Raw genomic sequence first — 24,240 nt, forward strand, 5'->3', positions numbered from 1 at the left:
CTAGCTCGTCCATCTTATTGGAGATAGATCTTACGTCCCCAGCAACAATGGATGGAAGGACAGGTCCATGTCATCACTTTTTAGCTCACACCTGAGAACCAGCACGTTGTCCTCACCTTCTTCTCCTCACCTTGTGGGGAAACATCAGGCCTTACACCAGTTAGCATTGACATGCTACAGGCTGCTAACAGCTGAGTTCACATGTAAACAATGTGGCCATGGTTACATGTAGGATCTCCAGACAAACACAGGAGAAAAAGTAGTAAAAATATCACTGAAACTACAAAGGTTTGGTGTCGTGACCAACAAATGAGTCATACAAAGTAATGATCCACTCCAAATACAAAGATTACGAAAAAGAGATGAAAAAATTACAAGAAATGAACAAAGAAGAGAGAGCTACTGCAAAAGGCAGCCATAGCCAACAGGGTGGTGCCTAGCAACCTATATCTAACCTATCTGTCCTAATATCTGACCTATGTCCAACCTATATCTAAACACATGTTCTTATGTATGTGGAAGGGTTAGCTCCACGATATCTCTCTGACCTCTTTAAGACGTGTCCCCATGAGGTCACTCAAGTCTGCTGACCAGTTGCTTTTGTTGGTCCCAGGATCACGGTTGAAGCACAGGGAAGATCGTGCCTTTGAAGTGACTGCTCCTAAACACTGGAATGCACTACCACTGTTCGTCAGGCTGGCCTGCTCACTACCAGTTTTTAAACCATGTCTTGAACACGTTTATTCCTTAGCTTCGAACTTGTTGATAGTGCTGCACTTCTTTATTTATAACTCATGGTCTTGGTTTTGTATGTTTCATATCTTGCTGTTGGTGTTGTGGTGTTGAGCGGCAGTTGTTTTTAAATGGGCTCTATAAATAAATTTGTGTTAGTTCGATGCATCATGTGTTTAAGTCACTAAATCAATCACTATCATTAGACGAGGAAGGATACATATGAGAAGTAATCCAACAACAATCCCCCAGGAGAAACGACACAAGGGTCCAACAAGAGTCGGAAGATGTAACATTTGGTCGAAGTCATAGACGAACAAAACTGACTCCTGTTGGTCATCTTTAATATTTGCATTTACTGATACTTTGCATCCAGCAAATGTCAAAATTTAGAAAGAAAAAGAAAAAAGGTGTGGAAAATGATAAATCACTATGATAATATTTTGTCCCAACCCTCGTCGACCAACAAACCCTAAAACAAAGTCTGCATTAGCAGATAACCCATGCATCATTGCAACAAAATGGATTTGAAGAGGGAGCCAGTTTGGCTCGGTGGATAAATCTTGCACCACATGCACAGAAGCTAAAGTCCTCAAAGGGGGCAGCCAAGGTTCAAATCCAGCACTTGGCCTTTTGCTCGCGCTCTCTTCTCTGTTTCTTGTCCAATTATCCAAATCAATGCAGATCATCTGATCAGGAAAAAAGGAGTCTGTGTCAGGAGTAGAATTCATGACCAGCAGAGGTAAACTACCACAAGATATGTTTACCAGTGATAAAATCATTCCTCTACATCCCTCGCTCTGACTGGGACAATAACAGAGTCTGGTTGTTTACATGTGGCTCTCTCAGTAGCTCTCAGAGCGCCGAGCGAACCACTTGGGAGCTGTGGCTCTGTCAATCATCATCACAGCCTGCCAGCTGCTCGACTTCTTCGTGTGGAGAGCTTCTCCTCAAATGATTCAACCTGACAGACTGAAAGATTCTCATCCATAAAGCACATCAAACACCTTATCGCATGTGGCTGCACCTTAACCTTTAATGCGCCACCATGCAGCACCAGCAGGACGTGACGACTGGCTTAGTCATGCAAAGTCACCCAGCCTGTCCCCCAGCTGCCAGCAGAGACCGTCTCCACAGCTGTTTGATGAATGTACGGTTAAAGCTGCACGGTGATACATAAACTTTAAGAGAAAGAAAGAGCACAGTGGGAAGTAGGTGTCAGCCCATCTGCAAAATCAACAACACAATTGCAACAGCAACAAAATGTATTTAAAAGCCATTACAGGAAAGTAAAAGACAAAAAAGGGATGCAAAAGACACTCCACAAATGGAAAACCCACAACATAAATGCAAAAGCCAAAACAGAAATGCAAAAACCACAACAGGGATGCAAAAGCCACAACATAGGAATGCAAAAGCCTAAACAGGCCTGCAAAAGCACCAACAGACATGCAAAAGCCCCAACAGGAATTCAAAAGCCACAACATTAATGCAAAAGCCACAACAAGAATGCAAAAGCCACAACAAGAATGCAAAAGCCACAACAAGAATGCAAAAGTCACAGCATGATGCAAATGCCACAACACATCAATGCAAAAGCCACAGGAAAGCAAAAGCCACAACAGGAATACAGATGTCACAACAGAAATACAAAAGCCAAAACAGAACTGCAAAATCCAAAACACAGATGCAAAAGCATCAACATGAATGCAAAAGCCAAAACAAGAATGCAAAAGCCACAACATGAATACAAAAGCGACAACACATAACTGCAAAAGCAAAAACATGAAAGTAAAAGCCACAGCAGGAAGGCAAAAACCAAAACAGGTACCCATAAGCCACAACAGTAATGCAAAAGCCAAAACAGAAATGCAAAATCCACAATAGGGATGCAAAAGCCACCAAATATTAATGCAAAAGTCACAGGAAAGCAAAATCCACAACAAGAATACAGATGCCACAACAGAAATGCAAAAGCCAAAACACAAATGCAAAAGCATCAACATAAATGCAAATGCCACAACGAGAATGCAAAAGTTACAACACTAATGCAAAAGCAACAGCATGAAAGTAAAAGCCACAACAGGAATGCATAAGTCACAACAAGATGCAAAACCCACAACATGAATACAAAAGCCAAAATAGGTATGCAAAACCCACAACCCCATGGAAGAGGATGGTTTTCCTAATAGACACAGAAAAGTTGTGAAAGTGAGTAAAGGATCGTTTTCTTTTTTCACCTTCAGTTATGACAAACATAGCTTTAATGCTAATGTTACTGATTCAGAGGTAAGCTAAATATAAGATTACGTATTTTTCCAGTAAATAAAAATAAGTAAGTACTATGTAGGATATAACGAAGCGAGACCCTTTTGAAACTTTATTTATCATAGATGAATTAAAAAAGATAATGATTTACTAACTTCACAAATTAACCTTTTTAACTTTCATTGTGGCTTTACTTCTGTTGTGTTGTAGCTTTTGCAAATTGTCTGACACCTGCCTGCCACCACAAAAGAGGAAAGATAAAGAAAAAGGCCTGCTCCCCCTCAAAGAAAACCCCTAAAAACAAAATGCTTTCACCTTCTGCAGAAAATAGTGTCGATGTGTGTTAACATGGGTGGTGTGAAATGAACAAATTTATTGCAGAATGGGACTCCAAATGTTGACAGTTTTACTCCTGAGCTCACGAAAATACTGCTCACAAAATTCTTTTCTTGTGAGCAGTTGTCTCTAACTCTCTGTAAAAGTGGCATTAACGGACGATGTTCTCAGCTCCCAGGAAACAGCTTCAACACCGCTCACAGTCACACCAGCTAGATGAATCTTTTAAAGGTGTGTCAGGCCACTTTTGCTGCTGGCAAACAACCTGAACTGTATAATTCAGAAGGGGAAGTTTGAAGCGTCCCCCCCCCACCACCCTTCGTTTCCGGAAGGAGATAGGAGAGAGACTGAGAGGAAACACGACATTCAGTGAGCGCAGAAATAAAAGAAAAAAAACAACAGCAAACAAAAGAAGAAGAAGGGCAAAAAGAGTGAAGGGGGAGAAACAGGGAGAGAAGCAGCGGGAGCTGATGTAGCGGGGACGCTCTGACTCGCTCAGCTAATTGCTGTGATGGATCGCTCTTATTCCCCTGAGCGCAGAGCTCCTGTTTCTGCAATAACACAACAAGATGACTTTGCCAATCTGCACGTTAGGCAGTTATGAAAGAACTCCGCCACCATCTGCAACTGTTTATGCAGTTGCTGTGGTTGTGTTGACAGGGCGGCCCACTCAAAGCTAATATTGTAACACGGCAGGATTGATTTCTCAGAGGAAATCATTATGGGAGCTCCCTGGGTCACTTTTGCATTTGATTAGTGGAGTTCTCTTGTCGAGGTATTAGCCTGCCATCGTCTTTTCTGATATCATTGATTCATCAGCTGCATTGCTGCAATGCTTGCTTCACTCGCCTTCGGCACATGAGGAGGAACCAGGGAACCAGGAGGCTGCCCACGTACAGAGAGCCAAACAGAAACACACAAATACTCTCTGGCTGCAAACAAACTCCTACTCGCTGCAGAAAACAGGGCCGGCACCCTCACATTAATCAATACTATTCCTAACGAGGCTCTACTCCTTCAACTTTCAGCCGCGCAAATGTGTGTGCACACCACATTTCTCACAGGGAAGCCCTGATTAAGTCATCGCAGCCTCCTTTCCTAAAATGGAGTGTTGCGTCGGAGCGGAGCTGAGAGAAGCGGGGACGATGTTTAATAGCGGAGGCGGAGGAAGAGCAGGAGCAGGAGCCTCCGGGGAAAGACCCCTGCAGAGAGCAGTCACATGTCGGGGGTACCCGCACTGCTATCTGTCTCATAATGCTACTGTACACAGAGCTGCTCGGGGGTCACTGCGTGCACCTGGGGCTGGAAATGTGAGAAAAGACATGAAAAGATACAGCTGCAGTGAGAGTGGTGCTGGAGCTGCTCGTGTTTATGTGGACACGCAGGGCAGCGAGTTAAAAATCTTTTCTTTGAACGAAAGACTAAAAAGATTTAAAAAAGAAATATCTTTTATTGCTCAGACATCTTCAAACTATTTCTCTTTCTCACTCAGCTTCAGAAGTACAACGGCCTCACTTCAGGTTTCAGAGAGTAAAGTCACCAGAACGAACTGGTCTTGATTTCCATGATAAAGAAATAGTCAAGGGCTGAACCAAGGTTTCTTCATGTAAGATGCTTTCACAACAAGCAGTCTTATATTTTGACTTGCATTAGCATTCCAAGTCTCACTTGCAGAACATGAATCTTTCAACTCTTTTCTTGACAGGAATTTTTTTTTTGTTTTTTTTTATTCGCAACTCTTACACTTTATGTGAGTAGGGAAAGATATTTTGAAGTTTAAGTTATGAAGGTTTAACCTCTCTCAAATTTCTCAACATCCAGGGATACTTGTAATAATCTCATGGAACCTTCCAACTGAGCTAACCCGGTTAGCAGCATCTCAGCTGGCAGCCCCTCCACAGAAATCCTGTTGCAACCACTCCACAACTACTTAAATGATCTGCTCAGCTGGGATGTCGCCAACCAGATCTCAAGTATCAGAGGAGGCCTGGTATCAGTGATCAGCATTTTAGCTTCTCTTCTTATCTGATTATTCAAGTTAGCCACTTTGCTGCTAATGCTAATGCTAGGCGCTACCCAAGTAGCTGCCCGTTGCAGCAGCTCTCTTGTCTTTGTCCGTTTCTTGTAATTTTTTTGTCTCTTTTTCGTAATCTTTGTATTTGGAGTGGATCATCACTTTGTATGGTTCATTGTCGGTCACGGACACCAAACTTTTTGTGGCTTCGGCGATATTTTTTTACTACTTTTCTCCTGTGTTTGTCTGGAGATCCTTCATGTAACCATGGCTGCATTGTTTACATGCAAAATTAGCTGTTAGCAGCCTGTAGCATGTCAATGCTAACTAGTGTAGGGCTTGATGATTTCCCTCAAGCTGAGGAGGAGGAGGTGAGGACGACGTGCTGGTTCTCGGATGTGAGCTGGGAGGTGACGACGTGGACCTGTCCTTCCATCCATCGTTGTTGGGAACGTGGGATCTAGCCCCGGGGGATGGACGAGCTAGCTGTGCTAACCCAGCGGCATCGTGCTGTTCACGGACGTGGCTGACGGAGCTGACATCGGACGCCGGCGCCACATTGGAGGAGCTTCGCCTGTTGTGAGCAGACAGGATCCAGGAGACAGAGACTGAACAGACTTCTGGGGAGGCTCAGTCCTGGACCCTGTGAAGGTGGAGACTGGCTGGGCTGGAGAGTGGTGGACGAGTGGTGGACGGGATGTCGTCATCTAATTTCTTATGGACTTTTTTTGCACTTTCTATACTCTTTCTTACTTTTGTTTTTTTAAATGCTGCGGTGACTCCTGAATTTCCCCTCTGGGATAAATAAAGTATTTTCTATTCTATTCTATTCTATTCTATTCTAATGTATCAGTTTAACTGAGCATTCTGAGTTCGCCCAACCCTGCTAAGTTGATGAGAGAATAAAATAAGGTTTGGTACATTGATGTGGAACAGGAGCCACAATTAGCTTTATAACAGAGCACATGTGCACAACCAGACACTTAACAGCAACAACAGCTGCTTTACAGCACCCTACGGCAACTCTCCAGGGACATACAGCTTGACACATTTTAAACAAAAAGCAAAAGCTGTATTCCCTTGACTCAAGACATATGCTGTGTATCACAGATGATATCTTGAGTGTGTGCCAATAGAGAAATCAGCGATTCACACTCAAGCCAATTTTTTTAACCAAGCGGTAGAAATATTTCTAATACCGTAAAAGTCAGTTTTTAGGTTTAGTGTGTATGTGGTTCCCAGTCTTTCAGCCAGCCCTAAGTAGATACTCAACGAATTGTGGTTTTTAGCACCTCCATAAGCTTCATTTATGTAAAGAGGAAGTTGACCCCCAGAAAAAAGAAAAACATGGGATTGTGGCATTAGTGTCTCATAGTTACATTCATGGTCTTCCTGGGATGTCAACGTGCTGCATTGCTTGCACTCAAGTTCAGGAGGCCTGATACAAATAGATCAGATGAGTTTGACACCTAAACTAGCTGGACTGTTAAATGGAATTAATATTTTTTATTTTATTAATATAATTAATTTACTAATATTATTAATATAATAATTAATATATACTAATACTAATACAAATAATTCTATCTCAATTTAGCTGCTATGTATCTTACTGTATTTTATTTATTTTTCTGTACAGCACTTAGGTTAACAGTGTTTGTTTTTAAAGTGATTAACAAATCAAGTTGGATTGGGTTGGATAATAAGGTGAAGACATATTTAAGCTATTATATTTTACTTTCATTGTTGTTAAAACACAAAACAAAAAGTGTGCAGCTTTGCTTGCATTCCTCTTTTGTGAAGTTTATCTCTGAAAACCCAGAAATCAGTTTGGGACTTGTTATCAGCAGACATAAAGTACCTAGAAAATTGGATTGTATCAGGGTCAAAAAATGCTGATCGAGACATCCCTCTTTTTTTTTTCTTTTTCTTTTTTTTCATGGTTTCAATAAAAAACTTCAAACTGAGTCACAGTTGTCGGCTGCAGCTCAGCTACCGGCCCCAAAAGCCTGTCTTATCACAGCTCTGTTTGATTTACTAAATCATTTTAACACCTCAACTCTGTTTGTTTTTAATCTGGAGAGCAAAACTCAGATCTGACATCAGTCTCTTAGTATTATCCTGATAAATGGTGTTAAATATCATAACAACTCATTCTAAAAAACTAATGATATTGTACATATTATTTGTAGCAGCTAATACAGTGCGTGTTTCCTCTCCACTCGATGTTAGAATTGTGTGTGTGAGTGTGTGTTGGGGTAAGGGGGGTAAAACAAGTGACTGAAATCCCTCATAGCAGCAGGGTCCTCACAATTAAAATCAGTGAGGGAGACGTAATGACGGGTATGACGGCTTGTTTCATGTGTGGCTGGGAGGAAAAATTAGCAAACAAGCCCCCCCTCTTTCTTTCTCTGTCTCTGTCTCTGCCTGTCTCCCTCATTTCGATCAGCAGGACAATAATTTCAGGCAACAATCAGTGAGTGCCTCCGCCGTGCTGTTTCCTCCTGGAGCACAGAGCTCATGTCGGGATGCTTCCTCATCAGCCAGACTCGTGCCCTGCACTCTGAGCATGGAAAGCTGCAGGAACCCACAAACACACACAACCACACTTTTACAATCTGCACCATACAGATACTCAAGCAAGCTACATTATAGTAACACACATGGTTCTATAAGCTGATTGGCCAAGTGACAAAAAAAACAGTGTTTATGATTTCCAGAGGATGAACCCCACTGACCTCAGTGATCACAGATTTTCCCTAAGGCTGTTTTTTTTTTATTTTATTTTGGTTCAAAGTCAGTTATTCAAGTTTAGTCAAACTCAATAATAACATTTCTCTCGAGTAAATACACTGGAATATAAGCTTGGTTTAGTCTGGTATTAAAATATTTGGTATCACTTTATATTAGCCAACATATCAATTGGGTTCTTACTAATATGCCTATAAGTAGCATTCTAGCCCTTCATTAGTACTTATTAAGCACTTATTAACACCTTATTCTACATAGCCTTATTCTGCCACTATTATGTGTGAATTAAGATTTTTTTCATTGTATTAACTCCTAACTATTACTTATTTACTGTGAGTGTTTTTCTTTCTTTCTTTTTTCTTTTTGTTTAAAGATTTCAGAGTGATAAAGGAAGAATTACTGACATCATTATTCAGAAACATCAATGCATTTATTCACAATTAATAACTGATAATCAGGAGTTAATTTAATAAAAATCTTAATTCATATTGAAATAGCGGTATAATAAAGCTATGAAGAATAAGGTGTCAATAAGTGCTTAATACATACTAATGAAGGCCCACTGTGCTACCTATATTCATATTAGTAAGCACCTTATTAATAGTGCATGTGTTCCCATTAATTAAGTGTTACTAAATATTTTTAAGTACTCATCACTTATTATATGTGCCAAAATAAATAAGTTAAAATTGTGTCTATAGCACTGCAACTCTTGCTTGCTTCTGCTGTCTTTAATTTTGGTACAGTTTTCTTTATTCATATCAAATTTAAAAAACTCTAAACCAAGTGCATCCAGAATGTAATCACAGCACTTTTCCATATTTTGTTTCAGCCTTGTTGAAATAGAATGGAAATGGAATAGATTAATTTTTTTTTCTCAAAATTCTACCCCCAACACTCCATAATGAAAAAGTTATTTAACTTTTTTATTTTTAGAAATAAAAACTAAGACATCACATGTAGATTAGTATTTACAGCCTTTGCCACAAAGCTCTAAATCTAGCTCATGTTCATCTTGTTTCCACTGGTCATCCTTCAGCTGTTCCTAAATCTTAATTGGAGTCCACCCATGGTAAACTCAGTTGATTGGACTTGATTTGTAAAGGCACACACCTGTCTATACAAGGTCCCACAGGTGACAGAGCATATCAGAGTACAAACCAAGCATGAAGTTAGAGGAACTGTCTGTAGACCTCAGAGACAGGATTGTCTCCAGGCACAAATCTGTGGAAGGGTCCAGAAACATTTCTGCTGCTTTGAAGGTCCCGATGAGCCCAGAGGACTCCATCATCTGTGAAGGGAAGAAGTTCAGAACCACCAGGACTCTTGCTAAAGCTGGACCCCCATCTAAACTGAGCAACCAAGACCCTGATGGTCCCTCTGTCAAAGATCCCGCAGTCCTCTGTGGAGAGGAGAACCTTCCGGAAGAGCAACCATCTCTGCAGCAATCCGCCAATCAGGTATGGAGTGGTCAGAGATAAGCCACTCCTTAGTAAAAGGCTCATGGCTGTCCACCTGGAGACCAAATGGTCCCTGAAGGACTCTCAGATCATGAGAAAGAAAATCCTCTGCTCTGATGAGACAAAGATTGAACTCTTTGGTGTGAACACCAGGCATCATGTTTAGAGGAAATTAGGCACCGCTCATCACCTGAAAAATACCATCCCTACAGTGAAGCATGGTGGTGTCAGCATCAAGCTGTGGGGATGTTTTTCAGCAGCAGGAACTGGGAAAGATAAATGCAGCAATGTACAGAGACTTTCTGGATGAAAACCTGCTGTAGAGCGCTGTAGACCTCAGACTGGGGCAACGTTTCATCTTTCAGCAGGACACTCTAAGCACACAGCCAAGATATCAAAGGAGCGGCTTCAGGAAAACTCTGTGAAAGTGTCTGAGCCACCCAGCCAGAGGCCAGAACATCTCTCAAGGGATCTGAAAATGGCCATAACATAACAAAATGTGGAAAAAGTGCGCACTGTGAACACTCTCAGGATGCACAGTATGTCTGCTGTCCTTTACAGCCCTTTTATAACATTTTTGATGGGGAAAAAAAAACATCCAGCCCATAAAACCTTCAGAATGCACCTGCTCACATGGAACGGGCCATGTGGCCTTCACACATCCACCATCAGATGCAGAGTCCTCTCCCTCTCAAAGGTCAGCTGAAACATGACTCACTATCTCCTGGATGTTTTATCTTTCTTATTCCAGGGACAGCAGCAGAAATCTCCGCCGTGAGCCGAGACTTTTTCCATCAAAAACCTCTCAGTCCTCAGGAGAGACGCTGGGGCTGAAGCCACCGAGGGTGCAGGTTTTAATTTTAGCACAGCTACTGTATAATAAGCAGGATGAGAGGATAATTTGAACTTTGACCTAGGATCCTTTTATAGATGACTAAGGCGACCTTGGGAGGGCGAGGAAGGAGATTGATGATGGCTATTATGCTTAATAAGCTCATAAGGGAACGCCACGGGAGAGGCCAAATGCCTCCTGCTCGAGGAAGTGAAAAGACAAACGCCAGCGTGATCAGCAGCAGGGTCGAGGATCCTGCCTCTTACTCTTCAATCATAAAATCAAATTCACTCCATTAACATCTAAATATAGAAACATTTATGTGAGGGTCAGTTTGTATAATGAAAGATTTGATGAGTAGCAGGCCGAATCACACCAAAAAGCAGGCCAACATGAGGTCAACTTAAAGCAAGTGATTCATCCACTGATTGAATATCATTAAAAAACCACTGAAGTCTTTGTTTTTCTTCTTCTGGTTTCAAATAAAGCAATTGGAGTTTATCACTGTTACTTTGAAGAGACTTTGAGGAGCTTTTGCCTCAACTTTTTTGACATTTCTCAGACCCCATTGACATAATCTACAGTACAGTGACCAACTTGAGACACAACCAGTCATGAGCAAAGACAAATTTGGCAGAGTGAACAGCATCAGTCGCCTTAAACCCCTTTCCCCTGAGGAGCACCTGATTGTGTCTTTCTGAGGAGTCCCAGATTTGGGGCAGATGGTAGGCTAAGTGGTAGAGTTGTTGTCTCAAACTGAACCGAGGCAAAACTGAACCCTAAACTGTTCCCACTGTTGGTGTGGATGAATATGAATGTGTGAGCTTAAACTGATGGTTTCTACATTAGAAGCCTCTGGTGTGTGTGAATGTGGTGTGTGGATGGGTGGAAGAAACTAGAAGCGTTAACAGCTTCAAGTGGTCAGGAGGACCAGAAACGTGCTTTGCCAGCACTGGTCCATTTACCAGTTTCACTGTAAATAATATTTACACTGAGGCTTCAATCTGGCCTACCTCACTTTGTTAGAGCCTGAACTGTAACAACGACCCAAAATGTGAATAAAAAAATGTAATAAGCCCAAAAAGGTGACGATTGCTGAGCCTTAAACATGATAACTTTTTGCCAGCTCAGGCTCAGCACTTTTGGACATACTGCAAAAAAGGCAAGAGCCTCCCATGGGTCACAACTACAACACTACAAAAAAAAAAAAAAAGGGGGGGTTGCAGTAATAATTTAACTTTAACTAGTAAAGACTAGTGCAACAAATTACTCTTGAAATTCCAGTAATAAAATCACAGTTACTCAAGCAAGAAATAACAGATCAGTTAATTTTGATATTAACCAACCAATAATATAAAAAACAAAATCTGCAGATTAATTTCAGCGCTGAGCGGCAAGGTAACTGCTTCATGGTTGCCAGGTATGCAGTTTTCCTATGTAATTTAGCATATTTTTATGAGCTGCCTCAGGTAGTTTAACCGATGGGCTCATCTTTTCAAGTGTTGTCACACATATCTGGCAACCCTAGCTAGCTTGAAAAATAGAACAGTACACGTTCGTGTTCAGCAGCTGGAAATATGCCCATTACTATAGTTTCATCAAGAGGACAGATGACAGCAACATCGTTGTCAGATGTTAATAGTGTCCTGGTTCTAGTGCTCTTTCAGCCTAGATCAACTATGACTGGATTTTAAAAAGTGTGTCTCTCTTCCTCAGTTGAACCAGATATGTTTTTCATACGGCCTATAACTTTGATGCGTTCAGAAAAAAATGCACCTGCCACCAAGTGTGTAGGGAAAGGTAATATGATAAGTAGTGTTACAAAGCACTCTTGGCAGGGAGTAAAAAGTAAAGTAATAATATTACTTTTAAAAAAGAGAAAAGAGTAATTGAACAAAATGATTGTGTAAATGATTTTTTAAAAATTCAATTCGTATCAAAAAATAAAATTCGTCCACACTTAGCCGGGCAAATCTGCCGATAAGTGCAGCTGGAAGCATGCCAAACCCAAACATGGCGGTGTTTTTCAGGCATGAAACCTGTGCCAGTCAATCAGAATGAACCCCCATCATTCAGCTGTGACTTTAAAGAGCCAAAAACTATGTTTCTCAACGTTTACATGAAACCATGAAACTGGAGTTTTCCAAAATCTCCACTCTGGCCGGAGTTTTTAGAAAACATCATTATAGGGACATAAAACTCCAGTTTTGTGTGAATGACAGGCCAAACATAATATGGCCTTGGAAGTCCTCAGAGCCCCTTTAACAACTATTTGAGTGTCTTTAACGAGCAGTTTTGTTTTAAATTTTATATCACATGGAACAAACAACATGTTATCCCACCTTGTATTCAGTTACTAAGTAGTAGGGCTGGGGGATATATCAAATATACTCAATGTATCTCGGGTTTTTGCACGTGAGATGTATAAAATGACTTTATCGCAAGCATTGAGTACAAACAGCGACCTAAATGTTTTCAGACATCTGTACATTATTCTCTCTGCGTTTCGCTAGTTTCACTCTCTACCGCTCAGCCGGTGCTCCTCTCACAGGGGGGCACCACGCACCCATCAGAACCAAAGACAGAAGTCACCATGACCGACACTATCCAGGGAGCTGATTTGAGGAAATGAAAGTAACATTATCTGTAAGTTCAGTTCATCAAATTTTCATAGTGCAATGTAATATTAATATAATATAATAAAATATAATATAATATAATATAATATAATATAATATAATATAATATAATATAATATAATATAATATAATATAATATATAATATATAATATATAATATAATATAATATAATATAATATAATATAATATAATATAATATAAAATCAGCCAGTTGGCTAAATCTGAATGAATTATTTTACTGGAACTAAAAATATGCAACTCCATACAGTTTGGTTTAAAAAAACGAAAGGTTTTCTCAACTCTACCTGATTGACATTTCGCCTTTTTGCATTAAAATTGTAAAAATCTAACTGAGAGGTCAGCTTGAATCAAAATCCTGATGTCATTTTATGCATGAAAGGGTTGGATTTAATATTAATTTAGCGATTTAAAGGAGAAATCAGAATATCGAGGTATATATCGTGTATCGAGATATAGCCTACAAATATTGAGATATTGGATTTGGGCCATATCGTGCATCTACTGGGTATGTTTTTTCAGGTTTCAAGCATGTTTCTGTGTTAGTCAACAGCCTAAAGGCGTCATGCCCAGCTGAGACTCTCACCTTGAGGCTACAGCTGAGTGTCAAGAGCACTTTTTTGGGCGGAAGCGACACATACCTGCCGCCAGCAACACGGACACAGACATTTTCACAAGACACCTCTAGATAGAAAGATCACAGAGGGATGGGGTAGCTCAGGTCTTGTTTAAGCTCTCACATGTCTGCAGACCAGCAACATTAGAGTTGTTGACACTGTGTTTCACTCAGTTCTCTTATTGCAACAAATCCACATTCAGTAGTTTGAGCCCCACACTGTGATGATATGCTCATAAACTATTTGTAAAAGCCTGCTTCGTGTGTTCCTATTCACTGTTTTACACACACCTTATTATATAAACAGTTGTTAGATACCTTCAGTTATTCCCAGTGTGTTGTTTTGGAAAACATGGTGTATGGGGAATGATGTATTGCACCAGTGTTAGCTGGGATATCAACATGGCGGATGGTGTTACACCTGCCTCTCCTCTCTTAAGGGTTGTTTCAAGCTGCTTCCTAATTGGTCAGTCTTACTCTAACTGCAATAACCATCAACAGGACCCTGGACACTTCCCGTAATTAACTGAAACTAAAAATAATCACAAGTTTTCGAGTTTATTCAAAGGTCACCCTCACGTGGTGGAGGAAGCAGCACAGAATGCCTCCAGCATCCTCACACTATCCTCCGTGCCTCAAACGGAAGTTACTGGTTGATGATAAGATGAAAGGTCGCCATGGAAACAGAGATTTCTTTTTTTTTTTTTCCCAGAAATGTGGCGACCATGGGGAAAAACGTGAGGGAAACACAGAGGAGTGGAACAGGACGGATGAAAAGAGTTGCAGCGAGTCAAGGAGAAGGAAAGCGAGGTGAGGAGGAGGGAGTGAGAAGGAAACCTGCAGAGATCCTGAAAAAAAAAGAAGTGATGGAGAACGAAAACCGCTGAAGCAGCTCGAACGTCATAGGGGGGCTCCAGGGAATTCATCTGACCTCAAAAACTGGGTTACCCCACATCAAGAAGAGGTAGAAAGATGTAACGTGTGGGGTGATGATTTGTTTCCTGCCTTTTCTCTTTTTTTCTCTACGCTCTGGAGGGAGAGAAGGAGGGGGGGGGAACACTTGGGTGTCCTCTTTCTTTCATCTCGTCTCAGTCTTACCTGGAGCAGTGCAGTTCTTAGATCCTTCACTCCCCATTTCCTCCAGGCTGCTGTTGTCCGTTTCCTGCAGTAGCCTCCTTCCCCCCCATCTCTCCTGGTCCTCGCCGCTACGGCCCGGGACGTCGAAACCTGGAAGATATTTGTCACAGAGAAAACTTTAAAATAGAATCAAGGACGTTGGAGCACAGCAACAGCATCAAGGACAGGCTTTTTCATACCCAAACCTTTGAAACAGTGATTTAACACTCCAGCTTTACTCTTCACATCACCATGTTTAAAGGAAATCACTGTGATTACGACCCATCATGCTTTGTGTTTGGTTTTGTTCTTTCATGAGGCTGGTTATTATCAGCATTTTGCTCATGTTTTATGCAGCTGGAAGTCATTTTAAGTCTGTTTACTCATAACTAAGGAGACAACTGAAGCAGTGTGCCTTATATAAGCAGCACAGGGATGCTGATAACATGATGTGTGCCTCTTGTCTCTCCTCCTGGAAATAGTTCTGTGTCACCTGTGACTGTCTGCTTCAACAACAACGATCACAGACAAAAGTCTAACGAGCAGAGCTGTTCCCAAATATCATGAACTCTCTCTGACACATTTTTCCTCTTCACTCCAACCTGTACTTTCTGGTAACTTTACAAGTCAACATCTCCCTCATATGTTCTTAATATATGAGCTGACTTATCCACAGAGGTCAGCACCCCTCCAAAACCACACCAACCTGGTAAAAAGATGTTTTTTCATCATTGGGAGATGTCTCTTAAGCAATCCTGGTGGAATCAGGGGATCAGAGGGGGCTAAATTCAAAGCAGCTGCTAGCTTACTCCCAGGTGACCAGCTTATTTTAAACTTTGCATTTTCTTGTTTGCAAGATTTCTACAGATGCTAAATAATCTTCTGAGGATTACAAACCCAATATCATGCACCATGACCGAGAGGCTGAGAGCTGAGCTGCTGCAACTTTTGGAAACAGAGCTCGCAAAAATCCTTTCTCTAAAGATGACAGCATAAGACTTAGATAAGTTGTAGCGACTTTAGGTAGGAAACAAGCTGTTAAGAGGCTGAGGTTGGGCCTAGTATGTGTCTGACATGCTAAGGGTGGGTACTGAATTAAGTACCCTTGTAGGTACCAATCTAATTACATCTGTTACCATGTTTTCATACCCAAAAGTATCCCTGTGACTGTGAGAAAATGGAAGATAAGGTCCATGCTGGACATAAACACAGCAGTGTTTCCCCTACCTAACCAGGTGTCGTTTGTACAGCGTCGCATTCACATTTCCCTTCCCGCTGTTTCACACACAGCTAAGTTCCACCTCATCGCGTTCACAAACACAGGAACACAAGTGCACTTTCACACGCACACAGACAAGTACACTTCATGTAGCAGAAACGGTACAGAGAGCAGGAAAACCACCACAAGAAACATCTCCCAGCACCTTCCCTGTGAAGATGCAACACTCAGGCTCTCTTTACACAGCAACGTTTCATCTAAAAAAGCTGAAACGCAGGGGAAAAAAATGTGTTTAAACAGAAACGCTGAGGGACTAAAAGCGCTGTAGTACGCATGCCAGGCCTGTAGGTGGTGCTACAACTGTCTTGTCCAGAAGCCGCTTTTGGGAGAGTTGAGCCGATCATCTGGTGATACGGTAAAAACTAAGTGCAGAAGCGGATCAACAGATGCACATTTTGTATAACGACAGTCAGCAGATACAGCATATTCAACTGTAATCACAACATGGTAGTCTGTGGCAGTCATAGCAACGGTACTGTTGGACTGTTGTATGCACTCGCACGGAGCTTGACCTCAACGTTTCCACTGAAAACGCCGGCTTACTGTTTAAACGGCACATACTATAGACTATATAAAACAGTAAACAGCAACAGTGTCGGCATCTTTACAGAAAAATCCCACTCCTCTTTGCTACGAACCCCCCATCCCCCCACTCATAACATCACCCCCTAGGCTGTAAACCTAGCAAAACCTTTGCACAGCATTGCAAGGTTACATATTGAGAAATAATTTGAAAAACTTGTTAAATTGAAAATCTTTGAGATTTTATTATTTAAAAAAAATTATTTTTATCATAACATAAACACACACAAAGTACTGTCAATTGGTACTGCTGAGTACGATAGCGATTGCCAGGTACCAGGCATCGGTACTGTATCATTTCAAATGTGAAAGGTACCCATTACTAGAGGTGCCAAATCAAAAAAATTTCTCACCTGAAAAAAATGTGTTTCATTTTTAATTGATGAAAATGATGATAAACTGATGGTAACATGAACAAATGACATTAAACAGTGATCTAAAGAAAACAGCAGTCAACAAAAAAATATGGCGTTCCAGCTCCCTCACCCTCTCTTATTCACACCAAACAAAAGGTAACAAGTAATTAAAAAAAAAAAACTCTAACATCTCTGCCCCATCCATATGATCAACTGTTCACCATTCAACATGTTCCCCAAATTGAACTATACTCTTAAGAAAATTCACGCCAAATATAATACACAAGCAATACCCTACTCAAACCCTAAAGGATGAAAATAAAATGAGAATTTATTCATTCATGGCCGCGACATAAGTGGTTGATATCAAACTAAAATGAATCTCTATAGCTATGACAGGAGTACACTTACATTTAAAAGAACAAATTATCCTTAAACCCTTTGATACATGCTGGGTATCCTACAGATATCAAGTGTAAGGGTCAAAAATGCGGTGTTACATTTGGTGTTGAAGAGTGAAAAAGTTACAAAAATGACAAACTTTTCTCAAATACTGATAAACACTGATTAATTTTAATGTAATCTCTTCAATGCAACAATTAGACTCTGCATTAAAGCTTCAGTTTTGAAAGGAAATTTTTGTTATCGGGCCACTTCAGCCTGCAGCAGCGGGATGGGCTGCAACAGCTGCAACATAATCCCAATGGGCCAGTTTGAAGATTAAAGTCTGTCCACTAAAAGTTGTAGATACATTAAATACTGGAGACTGTTAACAAAGTTGTCTAACATCATTAAAAGACGAAAAGTCACAGCTTACAGACCTAATGATAAAAAACACATGTGTTACCTCAGAGAAAAAAAAAGCTATTTTTCTTGTTAAAGCTATCAGACTCATTTCACTTTGCAGGACACTTGAGTTACAGGCTTAACTAGTAATTCTACTTTTTGCAGGTCATTATTTTTTATTTGTCAGCTCAGATCTGATATGATGCATCACAAACTATGTGCAACAGAGCCATGGCTCAGTGTGGATCTCTTTTCTAATACAGAGTGGCTTGATGTGCAGCAGAAGGGATTACCAGATAAAGACTTTAATGAGGCCAACAGCTAATAAATAACAGCTCTTCAGACAAACCTTCAAAGAGAAAAACAAAACACTAAAAAAAAAAAGCAAACAATGTTTTCTGCAATGCTATTTCTGAATAATTGCAAACAAAAGTTCATATTTAAAAATTTAATAACGTAAAAGAATTCACAAATCCTATAAAGATAAAAGACACTATGTATGACATTAAAAAAAAGACACAAAAGTGGTTGTTAGTTTCTAGTTTTGCATCTTGAATGCTTAATATCTCATAACAATTGCAGAAGATTTTCAGTAATATGTAAAAATCACATGTTGTTGCTGACTGGATGATGCAGTTGCACATTAGTTTTTCTCTCCTTCCTATTAAAGGTTGATTCTTCATGTCATCATGAGGCTGAGGACAGCTGCAGGAGTGCACCACAGATGTGTCAGTATGATACCTCCACAAGCCCTCCTCTACATTTCATACATTGAAGAGGAATTTCCTAAATTTTCCAAAACAAAATCCTCTTTGAGGGGGGTCTGAGCAACAGCATACTCACAAAGTGGAGGCTCCCACTGTGGCTACATCTGCACATTCTTCGAGAAAGCAGCAACACCAGTGAATTCATTTCATACTTCAGAGAGCTCAGCAGGAGCTCTGCCCTTTCCACCCTGACAACCACTACAAGCCTGGCCTGAGAGACGGATTCAGACAGAATTAAAAAGCCCAGTTATTCCAGAGTCCTTGGGGCATGGCTGAACTTCTCACCTGGCCTCACCTTCACTACACCACACACAGCCACACCACCAACACCAGCAGCAGCAGCAGCAGCTGCAGCAGCTGCAGCAGCGGTGTGGTTTGCGTGCCAGTGCTTGCCTCCTTCTTTCTATCATTCGCTATCTTGCACAAGGAGAGGAGCAGAGGAGTGTGGGAATGATTAATGTGCCACTGTGAGGAGGCGTTGAGTGCTCCGCTTTCCAGTTTCACAACATCAAGCTCAATCTAGCTGAACTTAATTAAGCACATCATAAATAATCAACTTTAATTGATATTCCGGCAAGCTGATTACGAGTTAACAAGAACACAATGGGGACAGGGGAAACGCATTAAACGCCCCGTTGTCGTCTCTTATTCAACTCTAAACTCCAGCACACGGAGCGAGCAGGGCTGTTATACTGTCACAGAACAAGGATTCACAGTGGGGAGGAAAGAAGTGAAAAAATTAGTCCTGATGATGCACAAATCATCAGTTTGAATATTCATGCAGGCCTTCTGTCCACGGGAAGTAATGAATGCATCTCACTTCAGCTGACGCTGACAGGATACTTAAGAGGAGTGTTTGGGTCACAGTCAAACATGGATGAAATGAACAAAAGAGGAACAGGCAGACATCAACGTATGCGGCAGATGTTTGCTGTTATCATCAGGGTTTTTCATCCGAATGCAGAATGAACATCAGATAAATCTGTCAGCTCAGAGAGAAATAAAGAGACGCGGTGGAACATGTGCAGTAACCCGGAGGCCGATACCCTGGGGCTCATTGCCCTGATTTCACCGCTCTGCAGCTAAAACACCTGAACATACAGGAGCCTCTGCATCCCTCTGCCATCCTGGAATAGTTTCCCCGTGGTTAAAGCTCAGATGAGTTCTCTTTATAGCCCTCTGTGTACCTGTGTTTCAGAACAAACACAATGAGACCCACATAAGCACTTTCAGGTCAAGCTGGGGCTAACAGTCAAAGGGAGATAACCCTTACATGTTTCACGTAAGCAGAAGCAAATCATATATTAAACCTTCAATATTGTACAAAAACTCCTTTTTAATATTGTGCTGTGTTTTTAGAAATCCTGAAATAAACCGATTTTTTTAATAACACTCTGCTAAAACAGAATGCTAGCACATCTGGTCTAAGCTTGTGTTAAATCAGTGATCCCATTTTCTATGTTTGCACTGCTGTATGATTCATTTCTTACCCAGAACAGTGCAAAATATCATTTTATTTTCCTTAAAACATTAAAATGGTTAATGTGTGACGATGATTTAGATAAGAAATATGTACATACCATTGGTCAGATTGCAAATGCTGGCTCTGACTGGCCCTTTAATAAATTAAAACAATATTTCAAGCGGTAAAATAACTCATCAAGCTCATTCAAACTGAAACTGGCTCGTCTAAAGATACGAGAGCACTCCCAGAATATTTAAAATTGTGCACAGTATCTGTAACACTACTAAACACAGCATTATAGGGTCTGTGCGTAAATAAAATTCTCAGTGTTAGCATAGCCTGTGCTCCTCTTCTCAATATAACATTCACAACTCTGTGCTGGTTCTGGATTGCTTTGGTCAAGTACTTCATTCTAACCAGACTTAACCTAATAAAACACAGGGTTTGCAACAAGTCATCCTCTGTGGTTGTTTACATCCAGGTAGTAGAGGATCACACCACAAGCAGCAGCCATTATCCAGATTACCAGCCCCAGCTAGTGGTGGGTGCTGACACTACATGTGAGTGACATTTTGAGCTTAGCAAGATCTTTCAACCTAGACACTTATCTTCAGTATAGATCTTACACAACACTACGTTGCTTTTTTTTACACTTCTGATGTAATAATGTCTTGATTACCATGAAACCGACATGGGCATTTTAACAGCACCACACTATCAACATTAACTCCCTCAGCTGCAGGTACAGTTAATAAACATCACATACTGATCATCAACATACTGAATGCTAGAGAAAAATTAGTGGTCAAGACTGTGTCAAACTCTGAACCACAAAGATGAACAATATTCGGAAACAGATAAACTGCTCAAAAGTTGAAGTTTGTTGACAGTCCGCTTGGGAAGAAAGCCCAGAAACTATGTACATAACAGGCCAATAAAACAGACTTTTAAGCATTAAGAAACAACATATTAACAGCATGGTTCTACAAACAGCTTGAGTATAAATCACTCATTTTCACTTCACACACACCCTATGGAGGTGAATGTTTCCTAACTCAGTGGTTTAGGCGATATTAAGATCCCAAGTTTGTCCAATCAGAGATCCAGCTCAAGTGACTGACAGGTCTGACACCTTATTACTGTTGGTGTGGAGCCTCAAAGCCCAAGCCACAAGTCAGTGTTTCTAATATGGTTCCTGCAACACTTGGCTTCATTACTCTGTATCAGGACAAGATGGATGACATCACTGAGACTATGTCCAGACATTATTAAGTCCAAAGATGAGACTGAATATTAGCACAACTGTTGCAAATACCACCCTGGTTAGAAGAGTGACAAAATATCAATATGGTGAACTACTGCAACATTTAACCTTACAATGAATTATCGATGCACCCCCCATGTGTCCTTTTTTATAATAATTATCAAAATGTAGTCGCTCTAAACTTCTTTCATCATTACTCCTTAGTGAGTCAAGTCAGTATTTCACTCGTCATCCAGCCAGCGCTCCTTTCGTGAGTGGCTGAAAATTGGGTTGAAGTCACAGAAGAAACAATGGCAATAATATGATGGACTCGAGCGATGAAGTTAAACTGAAAAGATGCACCAGCATTGTTCAAAGCAAAAGTGTGGACTGTAAAAAGTGTCTCACCAAAATAGGATACACGGCAGCATGGCAAACACGCACAGCCATCACGAGCTTGTGTGAAATCTGTGCCTACTAGTTTGTCATTACAGCCAAGTGTAAACTCTTTTTTTTCAGGCAAAGCTGTATTTTAATTCACCCTGGGCAACAATGATTATTCATTCTGTTTCTGTGTATACTTGTAAGGACATCCGGCAGAACAGTGATGTCGAACAATGAAGAGTTTTGCTTTATGATGCTGATACTTGAGGTAAGCTACAAAATTCATAAAATACATTAATAAATCATTTATCATCAATTAACAGATAGAGGTGTGGAAAAAATATTGACATGGAAATATATCCTTATACTTTGACCTGTGATAAATTGTTGACATTTAAACTCTTTACAGCAATATTTTTGTTAGAATAAAAATTCATATTTCAGGTGAGCTGGAAGTACAATATGTCTTCCACACCTCCACTGCAGTAGATGGCACCGAAGAGCTACTCCACAGTATGTTGCCCATAAACTGTATAATAAATATAATCTTGAACTATGTTCAAAATATTTTATTTCTAAACTTGATGATGTGGGTTTTGATGCCGTAAACATCCATGTTTTCTCTCTATACCTTGTCAGTTAGTTTAAAATTATTTTAAGTTTATTTTTTACAGTGTAGTAGACTGATAAAATAATAATCATAGTTATGTTTTTCATAAAAAAATTTATGAGTAACATTGGTCACACTAAGTGAGATTTATCAGTTTCACCAGCTGACCACAATTTCACCCAACAATTTTTTTGCATCATTAAATTAATGTCACAGTGGTTTAAGTGACAAACTTGATGCACCTTGTGTTTTTTTTTATAAGTTTATGCATGAAACACTGCATTTGACTTTCATTATTTTAACCAAAATAAGACAGAAAAGTTGTTTTAAATCAAATGGTAAACTGGGTAGAACATCACAATACATCACGATATTGTGATATCCTGATATCATTGGATCGTGACCCAAGTACTGTGATGCGTATCGTATTGTGAGGTTTTTGCCGGTACTCACCCCTATAATTGGAATACTGTCAATGTTTTTCAGACACCAAACAAAAAAAAATGTCTTAACAGTTATGTCGCACGAAAAAAAAGTCACTGTTTTTGCATTTATGTTGTTTGTACTCTGGTTAAGTTATGGCACAAAATATAAACTATATCATTTTTATTTGTTTGTTTTTTGCTTCACCTCTAAAAACACACACATTTATCATAGGTTGTTAAGAGCAATAAATCAATAACCATAGTATTGCCGTATCAAGATATTATTTTGAACGTGAGCCATGTTTTGCATATTTAGTTTGAGTTGATCCCAGCGCCCACTGTGAGCAAAAACATACATCTTAATACTTTGATGATTTTGTCCTGCACATCCAGTGCAAAGTACATTTTGAAAACGAAAAATGTTATCTATCTTTTATGACTACAGTATTTTCCGTACAATGATTATTTTCCGTTTTTTTTAATAAAATAAAAGAAAAATGTTGTTTCTTCAGCACGCTTTCTGTCATCTAATCTTACACCTACCCCTGCAGTATGACAGAATAAAATCAAGTCTATATTAAAGGAATAATTCATTTAGTTGCTCACAGTTTGTTGATTAGAGCAGTTGGATTATAAAAAGGCATCTGTATCAGCCTTTTCCTCAAGTGACTTAAAACTCCTTACAGGGTCTTTAACGCTGAAGGTTGATACAGATGTTTGACCAGTAACAGAGTTAAACTTTCAGTCCTCCAGAGGAATAGTCAGGTAGATAGATGAACTGTCTCACTGAACACCTTAACCATGCAGCTCGCTCAAGTCTGAAGTCCCTGAAGGACATGAACATATCATGTAGCTGAGGAATACACAGGAAGATGTTTTAGGTGGTTTTCACAGTGCCCCTCTCTGTACTTAGGGATATTATATTCTATTTTTTCGAGCCCAGAGCTGCTGCTGGCATTAAGAGAAATCGAGTTCAGGAACAACACAAACACGCCGGGGATTTCAGCTCCAAATCCTCACCTGAATTTTCCGCTAAGTAGGAAAACCCCTTCACGACCAGAAGCAAGCCGCCGAACAAGCAGATCTGGATCAAAACCAACTCCTTTCGTCTTTTCCGCCTCGCTTTCACCTTCTTCTGGTTCGGCATCACTTGCTCCGGTCGATTCCGGAGTCGGATACCCGGCAGAGACATCCCCTGTTCTGCTGCCACATCCATGCAGATCCTCGAAGTCAGAGAATTAAAAACAAAACCAGCAACCTCCTCTATTTCCCAGGGAATAGACTTATCTCCCGGGAAGCGGATAAAAAAGTACAGGGGAGGGGTTTTCGGGTAATGTTGAGAGGGGGAAAAGTTGTAAATCTGAGCCGATAGGATGCTGCTAGGGCTGTTTGGTAAAAACGGAGAGCTTCTGGCTGGAAGAGCCGGGGGTTCACTTCTTATGTCATGTTGAAATGTGGTTTAGGAAAGAGTACGGCAGAGGACTACAGCAAGAGCCCTCCATGGATGCGTCCGTCTACCAAGTGTTGAGAGGGCACGACGGGCGAGGGAGGCAGAGGGAG

At 40.4% G+C, this 24,240-nt stretch overlaps 1 protein-coding gene across 1 annotated transcript in view; it reads right to left on the minus strand.

The window, feature by feature from the left end:
* The window catches only part of LOC141808180 (sodium/potassium/calcium exchanger 3-like), a 107,017-nt gene extending 82,777 nt beyond the window's left edge, over positions 1–24,240 (minus strand). Inside the window, exons 1-2 of the mRNA XM_074694606.1 lie at positions 23,701–24,240; positions 14,766–14,894 (exon numbers count right to left, since the gene is read on the minus strand). Coding sequence (XP_074550707.1) covers positions 14,766–14,894; positions 23,701–23,896 — 325 coding nt within the window. The 5' untranslated portion in view covers positions 23,897–24,240. The remainder of the gene's footprint in view (positions 1–14,765; positions 14,895–23,700) is intronic.

This window comes from Halichoeres trimaculatus, unplaced genomic scaffold (assembly GCF_033239565.1).
Source record: "Halichoeres trimaculatus isolate MK-OKI-2021-1 unplaced genomic scaffold, fHalTri1.1 fHalTri1_scaffold_2, whole genome shotgun sequence".
In the NCBI taxonomy this organism is placed as follows: Eukaryota; Metazoa; Chordata; class Actinopteri; order Labriformes; family Labridae; genus Halichoeres; species Halichoeres trimaculatus.